This window comes from Pan troglodytes, chromosome X (assembly GCF_028858775.2).
Source record: "Pan troglodytes isolate AG18354 chromosome X, NHGRI_mPanTro3-v2.0_pri, whole genome shotgun sequence".
Classification (NCBI taxonomy): Eukaryota; Metazoa; Chordata; class Mammalia; order Primates; family Hominidae; genus Pan; species Pan troglodytes.
This window is the reverse complement of record NC_072421.2, coordinates 127,603,918-127,615,226: the sequence shown is the minus strand read 5'-3', so window position 1 is coordinate 127,615,226 and position 11,309 is coordinate 127,603,918. Positions and strand designations below refer to the sequence as shown.

Sequence of the window (11,309 nt, the reverse complement as noted above, 5' to 3'; positions counted from 1 at the left end):
GCAAAAGAATCAGGAAGGCTTCGGTATCAAGTAACTGGTGTCCTAAAACCAAAAAACAAAGTGCGATGCCGGGGCTACGCTGTTGTGAGATGCTGTTATCAGTTCCCGTCACCAACACAGCGGCAGCACCAGGCACAACCGCCAATCAAAGCGGCCCCACGAGTCCCTCCTTGAACAGGTTCCTTAACTCGTTCAGTCCAACACTGTGCCACAAACTCGCGAAAACCGGCTACCTAGAGCCAGCGTCTTTGCAACCTTGCGGCCAGCTAGTGCATGCGCAAATCCTCTCGCCGTGCGGACCAATCGCAATGCGGCAGCGAGTGCTACGCCTGCGCAGTAGGCCTCCGGTCGCCGTTCCCCTTCCCCGGCTCTAGCAGGCCGGCTTCTCTGTCCAATGCCCACCCGGAGCTGGGAGGAGGAGTCTGCGTAATGTGCGTGTGAAGAGACTGGGGGAGCTGGCCGGGGCTCGCGGTGTTTGACCCGTCGGTCGTGCGTGAGAGGAAAGGGAAGGAGGAGGTCCCGAATAGCGGTCGCCGAAATGTTCCGGTGTGGAGGCCTGGCGGCGGGTGCTTTGAAGCAGAAGCTGGTGCCCTTAGTGCGGACCGTGTGCGTCCGAAGCCCGAGGCAGAGGAACCGGCTCCCAGGTGACTGACCCATTCCAGGCAACCTCCAAGTCCGAGGGCCTGGCGCCTTAGGCTCCCTGTGCCTTGCAGCCCTCTACCCCCGCGTCCCCGCGAGAAACTTAACACATAGTCACGTGAATTCCAAATTGGCAGACTCCGAACCCTGAGTCTTGCAAGCGGAGGAATTGGCTCAGCCATGCCGACCTGACCTTCAAGAGATTTGAACCCAGTAGTCGGCTTGAGGCCTTTTCCCGGGAGCGTTTGCTGTTCAGGGATCCCAGAACAACTGGCTGTCGGCGCCTCCCCGGCATCCCCACCCCCCACCCCCCTTTTTAGAGCAATGAGGTCAAGTAGACTTTGTCATTTACCGATTGAGACTTTAAACAGGACGTTTAAGCCCTACGCCTAAGTTTCTTGTGTAAATGAGGGTGTTATCTGCTCAGCCTTCCAAACCACAGATGAGATCCATGGATTTGAATGCCCAGTGAAACAGAAACGGTGCAGGGCAAGTAAGGAGTCGGTTGGTTGTGTACCAGACACCCAGAGAATTGGCCCAGACTTAATTGGAGATGCCTGAGCCGTGTACTTCTTGGTGGTCTTTAAGACTTCAAAGAAACAGTTTGCAGAACGCATTGTATTTTGTTCTCCATTAAGTTGTTTCATCAAATTTTAGAGCTGGAAGGGATTTTGTGGTAAAGGTCAACCCACTCATTTTATAGATAATAAACTGAGGCACAGAGAGGTGAAATTACTTGCCAAAGGTCACATAGTTAATTAATAGGTAGAGCTAAGGATAGTTTGCTAGCCTCCAGGTCCTTAATCCCTTCGCTGCAACTCCATACTGCTTCCTAAAGTTGACCTCAAAAAGTTAAGAATGAATTCGGGTCTCTTCCCAGTAAGTAGCCCATTGTACATCAGATATCCGTGAATTTATCTGAGCATGGCTTGAGCCTGCTTCTTTTCGTACTGCGTTACTTCATGGGGGCAATGAATGATCCACCTGTAGGAGTTGCTTTGAAAAAAAAATCAGTAATCCTTCAATGTCCACCCCTAGGGCATTTGCAATGTCAGAAGTTATCCTTGAAGCTTTTACAATACAGAAACACCTGGGTGCTTTAAAAATAAAAAGTGGAAAATATTTTCCTTGGGTTATTAGGGTCTTTGCAAATGTGCATTTGAACAGTTTTTCCAGTTGCTATGCACAATGAAAATGTTTCCTGATAGGTGTATTTGAGTTATGTCCTGGGACATACTGCTCTTGGAACTTAAAACCTCTGCTTAGCTTTTAAACTAATGCCTTATCAATGGATGTCATCTTTGAGGGTTTTGTGTATTGAAATGATGGTGCTCTGTGCTTGTTGCACAGAAATTGAGATAACCTGAATTTTTTTTTTTTTTTTTTTTTTTTTTTTTTTGAGACGGAGTCTCGCTTTGTCGCCCAGGCTGGAGTGCAGTGGCGCGATCTCGGCTCACTGCAATCTCCGCCTCCCGGATTCACGCCATTCTTCTGCCTCAGCCTCCAGAGTAGCTGGGACTACAGGCACCCGCCACCACGCCCGGCTAATTTTTTTTTTTTTTTTTGTATTTTTAGTAGAGACAAGGTTTCACCATGTTAACCAGGATGGTCTCGATCTCCTGACCTCGTGATCCGCCCACCTCGGCCTCCCAAAGTGCTGGGATTACAGGCGTGAGCCACCGCGCCCGGCGATAACCTGAATTTTTTCATCCACACTGGCCTTTCAGACTTTGAGTAGTTGTTTTGCTTAAGTCTCACAACTTTTACCAGCATTCTGAAGTCTGACCAAAAGTTCTCATCAATTAAATATGCATTTGCAAAGTTAAGTTGATTTATTAGACATTGGAAAGTGGTTGGTGTTGTTAGAACTACTGAAAAATACAGACTCAAATGGTTTTTTCCACTGCATGTCTTTGTTTGAAGGCAGTCTACTGTAGAATATATTCGGACTTCCTGACATATCCATCCATCTCTTTGCATACACTTGTTCTTTGTCCTTTGGCCGTGCACCAAAGTATGACATCATCTGCCTTTAAAAATGGGTGAGGGTAGTGTTAAATTTTCAAAAAGAAGTTCTGATACTCTCATTTTAGGAATTAACTCTGTTTTGTGGCTTGATTCCTAACTGCTTTTAATCTGATTTCTTTTTCATGTAGTAGCATCTACCGTGTGTTTTTGCACAGGTGGGAAAGAGCAAGGTTCGTTTATACACCATTTCTCCCTCCACCTTACCTTTAAACTTTTTTTTTTTTTTTTTGAGACGGAGTCCCGCTCAGTTTCCCAGAGTGCAGTGGCACGATCTTGGCTCACTGCAACCTCTGCCTGCTGGGTTCCAGCAATTCTCCTGCGTCAGCCTCCCAAGTAGCTGGGACTACAGGCATGCACCACCACACCGGGCTAATTTTTTGTATTTTTAGTAGAGACGGGGTTTCACCATGCTGGCCAGGCTGGTCTCAAACTCCTGACCTTGTGATCCACCTGCTTCAGCCTCCCAAACCTTTAAACTTTAAACCTGCCTTGCAACTATCTCGTTGACATCTGTCACCATTGTCAGGTTCATTTCCATTATGTGTTGCATTCTGCCTTAAAACCATGATAGCTACTATTTGTTTATTTACTTTATTTATTTGGATGCTCTGCCTCCTTCCAGAGATGATTGAAGGTAACTCATAGTCATCACTCTATGTCTGCATTCAGACACAGAGGAGCAGATAGGTTAGATAATAGACATTTTCTGTTCTATAATATTTTGTTTGGTCACCAAACAGTGCTGCCCATGTTATCAAACTGATCACCGACTCCCTGACTTTAGGTTCAAATGTTTGAACATTTTTCTCTATTTGGAATCCTTCTCACCTCTTTAAAAAGGAAACTGAGCTCCTTGTGGGCAAGGATCCTGGCTTCCTGGACACTGCCAAATGTGACTTCGTTTTGAAGCCTAAAAGATGAGTCTTCCCCCGTTGTTTCTGCTGAGACAAGGCTTTGCAGAAGAAATTCTTTGGCAGCTCAGCCCTTTCTGTAACCAGTTAATAAGTTACATTTTCTAGAAATGTTCTAACTTTTTGAGGGAGTTACTGCATGTCTTAGCTTTCTTCTAGATCATGTTTCCAAAAGTTGCCTGGTCATGTGAATCGAGTAGAGGACCAGTTCCTAACCTTCTCCAGGAGATAATTCTGGGAATCTGTATTTTAACAAGCCCCTTGACATTCATATGATCAGGCAAGTTTGGTATATACTGTTTTGGATGAGTAGTGACTCTTCCCCTTCTGTTTTGCTGACGTAAGGATTAAAAAACCAAACTGAGCAATCTGGAGTCTCTTGTGATTTGTATCAAGCTCATTTTCTCATATTCAGAATAGTAGCAGCCATTCTCCTAAATTAAACACTACCTGAGGACATGGATTATGTCCTATTTATTTTTGTGTCCTTAGCATCTTGTACCATCTCTGGCACATGGTAAATTCTCGTGACTGAACCCTAGTACAGCATTGTGAAGGACTTAACTTTGCAGAAGAGAGATTTTATTTTCTGTTATCTAAATAATTTTTCCTTGTGTGTCTTTCATCAGAATGGTTCACGCTGTACTATACTTATTACTACTCTGTTTCTTCTAAAATTCCAGCAAGGGTTGATATTAAAAAATAAAAAAAGGCTGATAGCTAGGCGTGGTGGCTCACGCCTGTAATCCCAGCACTTTGGGATGCCAAGGTGGGCAGATCACTTGAGGTTGGAAGTTCAAGACCAGCCTGACCAACATGGAGAAACCCCGTCTCTACTAAAAATCAAAAATTAGCCAAGCGTGGTGGCGCATGCCTGTAATCCCTGCTACTCGGGAGGCTGAGGCAGGAGAATTGCTTGAACCCGGGAAGTGGAGGTTGCGGTGAACCGAGATCACACCACTGCACTCCAGCCTGGACGACAGAGCGAGAATCTGTCTCAAAAAAAAAAAAAAAAAAGGCTGATAAATAGTTGTTGGATTCCTTGTAAAGAATCATTTATCTACAATGGACAGACTGTCTAGGCTTGTCCTGTGTTTTTTTTTTTTTTTTTCTTCAAACAGAGTCTTACTCTGTCGCCCAGGCTAGAGTGCAGTGACACAATCTCAGCTCACTGCAACCTCTGTCTCCTGGGTTCAAGTGATTCTCCTGCCTCAGCCTCCCGAGTAGCTGGGATTACAGGCACCTGCCACCACGCCCAGCTAATTTTTGTATTTTTAGTAGAGACGGGGTTTCACTGTATTGGCCAGGCTGGTCTCGAACTCCTGACCTCGTGATCCGCCCACCTCGGCCTCCCAAAGTGCTGGGATTACAAGTGTGAGCCACCGCACCTGGCTGTCCTGTGTTTTCTCCATGCTGGAAAAATCAGTTTGACACTCAGGAAACAAGTCTCAAGAACGTATAGATCTCTTAACCATTTAGGATCCCTGGGTGCCTCAATTGTGAAGTTGTGTTTTTGGAAAACGCCTTTTGGGAGTATGGAAAAACAGGAAATCACAAAACCTACAGAAATGAACTTGCTAGTTTAGCTACTGTTCTAATGCTGGTCTATGGTGTTTGAGATTACTCATTTATGATTAAGCAACCCAAAATAAATGGAATCTGGCTAAAGCTTTTTTAAAAAAAAACTCGTTTATTTTTTCATTTTATTTATTTATTTATTTATTTTTAAGTAGAAACGGGGTTTCACCATGTTGGCCTGGCTGGTCTCAAACTCGTGGTCTCAAGTGATCCACCAACCTCGGCCTCCCAGGGTGCTGGGATTACAGATGTGAGCCACCGCGCCTGCCCTGGCTAAAATTTCTTTGCAAAGAATTATTTAAAATATTCAGTTATCCGGGCACGATGGTGCATGCCTGTAGTCCCAGCTAGTCTGGAGGCTAAGGTGGAAGGATCACTTGAGCCCAGGAGTTTGAGTCTAGTCTGGGCAACATACTGATACCTTTTCATTTAAAAAAAATTTTAATAGTAATAAGAATGTTCAGTCAATATCAATAGAATTAGGAAGAATTTCTATTTCCTTCATTCATTAATTCAACAAATATTTATTGAGCAAACATCTGTGTGTCGTCTGGCGCTGTTGCACAGGTCAAACTGGCTTCTTAAGAATGAAATCCTAAGTGTGAGGAAGAAATTGCATTGTATGTGTGGTCTGACTGCAGAAAACCTAAAATAAGTAAACTGCTGCCATGATGAAAAGTCAAGGAGTAAGTTGGCTTTTCCATGTTAGTAAGACAAGTGAAAAGGCATGTTTCAGTTATGATGTAATATTTCCTAAAATTTTGAAGCTATGGGGAGAAAGGTTTGGGAGGAATTTCATAGGGAAAAGAAAATGTGGGGAGGGGGAATGTAAGCAAACAATACTTAGTAGATTTTACAAAATTAAAGTCACTTTGTAGGTATGTAAAAAGTTTTAAAAGTTGGTTTATTAATGAGAGTAGTGTATTACATTTCTTTTCAAGCAGTAGTTTAAATATTAACCAGTTTACTTTTTTTTAAAGTCAATTTACTTTTCCAGCCTGGACAACATGGTGAAACCTCGTATCTACAAAAAATAGAAAAATTAGCTGGGCGTTGGTGGCTCACGCCTGTAGTCCCAGCTACACAGGAGGCTGAGGCTGGTGAATCGCTTGAGCCCAGGAAGCATAGGTTGCAGTGAGCCGAGATTGTGCCACTGCACTCCAGCTTGGGGACAGACTGAGACCCTGTCTCAAAAAAAAAAAAAGTCCATTTACTTTTAAATGCTTTTTTCTTTTTTTTTTGGCAAATTGAAACAAAAGCTGCTGAACTTTCCTAAATCTACACTGTTAGTATTATCAGTTTGTGAAAAGCAAGCAGAAGGAGAATAAACATGAGTATGATATTAAAACAAATTTGTTATAATGTCTGTATTTAGGGTCTTCTGGAGGAATAAACAGAATTAAAAAAAGAAAAACAAAAACAAAAAAACATTTATTTTTAGTAAATGAACCAGGGGTAGAGGTGGAGGACAAACTAAATTCATTGAACTAAATCACATGGAACTTTTCCTAACCGGTTTCATTTTCTAAGCTCTGAGAGTTACCACTTTCTACTTCTGATGGTTCATTATTTTTGTAAGCTTCTGAAAATCAAAAGCTTGCCCAGATTGAGATAAGTTTCTGCCCCGCTCACGTTTTTATTTTCATGATTTGTCATTATTTCCAAATCTCAACCATTTTATTTCATGTGGTGATGAAGAGTTCTAAAAGCAGGTAAGAAGAACAGTAAAGAAAAATACATTTCCTTTTCTAAGAGTGTAGATCTAAAGTCTCTTATCTGTAATTCAGAAATTGAAATTGTAGAATGACCAAAATTTAAGACTATCAAGTTTTCATAACTCATTTGCCAGTAAAACCTGACCTGAACTGGAGAGAGGCTACTTTATAATCTTTTTAAAATATCACTTAGCGTGATTGGTCATATTAATATGTTTAACTATGAATTGCTGCCCTTTACCTTGCTAGGTGTCACTATGTGGTATATGCCCCATATACTTAAGACCAGATAATTCAAAGTTCCAAAATATACATGGTCCCCAGGATTTCAGATGAGAGACCACAGATCCACATTGGGCTTGTTTTTACCCGTCTGTGGCCTAACGTTATGAAAGCAAGGGGGAAATTCATTCTCTAATCTCTGCAAGTATACATGGGATGCTACTACCAGTGTCCATTCTGTTTGTCTTTTAAAGCCTAGACAGGACAGGGACATATGTATCAGCCTCTAGACTAAGCTTGTCCAACCTGCAGCCCAACACAAATTTGTAAACTTTCTTAAAACATTATGAGATTTTTTTTGCGATTTTTTTTTTTTTTTAGCTCATCAGCTATGGTTAGTGTTAGTGTATTTTATATGTGGCCCAGGACAATTCTTCTTCTTCCCATGTGGCTCGGGGAAGCCAAAAGAGAGGATATACCTGCTCTAGACAGATGGTTCTCAATGTGTGGTCCCCACCCTAACAGCAGCAGCAGCAACAGCAGCATCCCCTGGGAACTTGTTAGAAATGCACATTCTTGAGCCCCATCCCAGATCTATTGAATCAGAACCTCTGGGCCTGGGGCCTGGCCAGCTTTGTTTTATAAAACCTTCAGGGCATTGGGATACACTCTCAAGTTTGAAAACCACTGCTCTAGATCGGGGTCTGCCAACTACAGCCACAGGCCAAAGCCAGTCAGTCACTTGCTTTTGTATGCCCCAGGAGCCATGAGTGGGTTTTGCATTTTTTTTCTTTTTTCTTTTTCTCTTTTTTCTTCTTTGAAATGGAGTTTCGCTCTCGTTGCCCAGGCTGGAGTGCGATGGCACAATCTCGGCTCACTGCAACCTCCGCCTCCTGGGTTCAAGCTATTCTCCTGCCTCAGCCTCCCGAGTAGCTGGGATTATAGGCATAAGCCACCACGCCCGGCTAATTTTTTGTATTTTTAGTAGAAACAGGGTTTCTCCATGTTGGTCAGGCTGGTCTCTAACTCCCGACCTCAAGTGATTCACCCTCCTCGGCTTTCCAAAGTGCTGGGATTACAGGCGTGAGCCACTGCGCCCGGTCTTTTTTCTTTTCTTTTTTTTTTTTTTTTTTTGAGACGGAGTCTCACTCTGTTGCCAGGCTGGAGTGCAGTGGTGCGATCTCGGCTCACTGCAACCTCTGCCTCCCGGGTTCAAGCGATTCTCCTGCCTCAGCCTCCCGAGTAGCTGGGACTACAAGCGTGCCCCACCACACCTGCCCAGCTAATTTTTAACGGGGTTTCACCATGTTGGCCAGGATGGTCTCGATCTCTTGACCTCGTGATCTGCCCGCCTAGGCCTCCCAAAGTGCTGGGATTACAGGCGTGAGCCACCACGCCTGACCTACATTTTTTAAATGGCTGAAAAAAAAAAGAATTTCGTGACACATGAAAATTATATAAAATTTAAACTTCAGTGTCCATAAAGTTTTATTGGAACATGGCCACATCCATTCATTTATGTATTGTCTTTGGCTGCTTTTATGCAGCATCAGTGGAATTGAGTAGTTGCAGCAGACACCAAATGGCCCAGAAAGCTGAAAATATTTACCATCTGGTTCTTTGCAGAAAAAATTTGCTGCTCTAGGTTGATAGTCAACAAACACGAGGAGTAATCACAGAATAATCAGAGACTGAGACCTTCCTTTATCTGAAAATGTCAGCGTCTCCCTAGAAAAAGAAATCTACAGAACTCTTATATTTCTATGTACAGGTGCTGTTATGATCATCACATCATTACATAGCTCTGCATAGTTTTACGTCAAAATAACCTTTGTATTATTTTGGAGGAGTAAGAGTCAAGGAGTTGCTGGACACTTTACATTTTGTCATTATAAAAAATATTTCATAGTCCAAAATTTTTTAGTTCTTTGGGGGAGAGAAACTCATTAAAATTTTTTTTTCTGATTTTCTTCTGAGCTTTAACATTTCTGTATTCCAGGACGCATTACCTTTCATGCAAGATTGAACTGTGTCCTGGTTAGAGTGTTGCGTTTTATTTTGTGCAAGATTGGAACCATCTAGATTACTCCTTAAATGGTTGTTATAATGTCCCAGGTAGCCCATGGTTAACTTTGTATATCTACCTATTCAGTCATCTCTCTGTGTTTACTTAATTTATGGGAAAGACATGAAGGGAGAGGTATTTGATGAACTGTTCATGTTTTTCATGATCTTTTCTGGAAGCTGAAAATTTTCTCACTGGACAGCATTAAATTTTACTCTTAAAAACTTCAGCAACTTAAGAGTGTTCATTCAGCTGTCTGTAGTATTTATATATGCAGTTTTGATGATATTTTTCTTGATCATTTAACGGTGAATATCTGTGGGCAATAAGTCTTGTACAGTGCATTGACATTTAATCATAAATATGTATTAACTATTTTATTTTTGTATGTGTGTGTCTTAATAAATTATGTTTCTTAGGCAACTTGTTCCAGCGATGGCATGTTCCTCTAGAACTCCAGATGACAAGACAAATGGCTAGCTCTGGTGCATCAGGGGGCAAAATCGATAATTCTGTGTTAGTCCTTATTGTGGGCTTATCAACAGTAGGAGCTGGTGCCTATGTAAGTAGAAAAGCAGCGTGTATAAAGAAGCTGCCAAACAGCTCCCATTAATAGACTCGATAGTATTCTGCTTTAAAACTTTTGCAACTAATTCCCCTTTCTCCTTTTGGAAAAATTTTCAAAAAGCTTTCTCTTAAGTGCCTGCTGCCTAATATCTTATGGGAGCCAATTCTGGAATGACTGAAATTTAATCTCATGTTGATTGATTTCTGCTCTTTTCACTTGTCTTTTTCTTCTTTACTTGAAAGCCACTGTGTTTTCCTAGATTCGAGTAACCCACAAAATTGTACCTGTTTTCTTGGATGTCACACACTAACCTGTGAATAAAGTCAAAATCCATTGCAGCTCCTTAGCACAATATTTGATTTTGACCTATTTGTCAGACATTTTATTTCCTCAGCTTGAGGTTCACATTAAAAAAACAACAGCCTTCAATCAAAAATATTAAGTGTTCCTAAAAGGAAAGCTATCCCTGAATCTCACCCAAAGACTAAATTACAGAAGCAGGGCTAGTATCACTGATTTTAGAATGGAGTTTGTTTGAGGTGAGAAATATGGTGTTTAATTGCTATGTAGCATTAGCACCATTATATCTCCTTAAATGAACTCCGATCAGCTTAGCAGGTCACAGAGGAATTATTTTGTGGGTGTTTTTTTCCTAACTTGGCAGGGTTTACTGTGACTAAGCCGATCAGTCTAAAGTTGGATCCTGTAAGGTTGAGTGAACCAACTTAGATAACACCTAGTAACACCCTTGATTGAAGGAAGCTGTTTGTTTTACTTAAGCCATTACAAGTTTAGGGGTTTTTTTCTACATTGGTAAGACAATGAATTTATCTTTGTTCCTTGGTTGCTAGCTTAAAGAAAGGGACATGAAAATTATTTGAAGCTACCTATATCCTCATCCCCTGATGTGACTCCCAAACGGACAAGAAAAGTAGATAGTTCTTGCCTATTGTGAGTCAGATCAGAGTAAGAAATAGGCGAGAGCTGTCTGATAATGTGGTTTGATGAAATACACATTCTGCAATCCTGGAGCAGCATTTTTTTCTTTTTCCTTTTTTAGCACAGGGTAACCAAAACTGCTTCTCTGCCTTTGTATTGAATGTTTCTTCATTAATACTTAGTACTCTGTTTCCTTTTGTTTCTCTCTTGGCCTTATCTTTACCTACAGTTGTGCAGTCTCATCACCTAGGATCCCCTTCTAGATCACTAGCATCTACAGGTGCTTCTGGGAAAGATGGCAGCAACCTAGTGTACTTCTTAATTGTAGGAGCAACAGTCACTGGGGCAGGAGTTTATTATGTAAGATGCTTACACTAAAACATATTTTGGGGTAGGGTGGGTGAGCCCATGGCACTAATGAAAACTTGATACATTAGAATATAGTAAAATATTCACAGCATGTGCTTTCTCTAGGTGTTTATTAAAGGGACATTGTCAGTCACTAGAGAGTCCTCAAATCTCATTCTTCAAACTGTTGAAGTCCTACCAGATATAGCTAAAGCCACAAGTCTAATGATGATCACAAATCCTCATCATTAACTCTTTCTTTGAAACTTTTGCCAATTTTATAATGATTTTGTGTG

General features: G+C 41.7%; 1 protein-coding gene across 2 annotated transcripts in view; it reads left to right on the top strand.

Moving 5' to 3' along the window:
* The first annotated feature begins 315 nt into the window (after nt 1-315).
* AIFM1 (apoptosis inducing factor mitochondria associated 1) overlaps nt 316-11,309 on the top strand; it is a 36,215-nt gene continuing 25,221 nt past the window's right edge. The window contains exons 1-2 of one of the 2 annotated variants that reach the window (XM_016943878.4): nt 316-644; nt 9,578-9,720. In XM_016943878.4, the coding sequence (XP_016799367.1) occupies nt 539-644; nt 9,578-9,720 (249 nt within the window). In that variant the 5' untranslated portion in view covers nt 316-538. Of the gene's footprint in view, nt 645-9,577; nt 9,721-10,894; nt 11,026-11,309 lie in introns of both variants that reach the window. The other variant, XM_024353267.3, reaches the window with a different exon arrangement.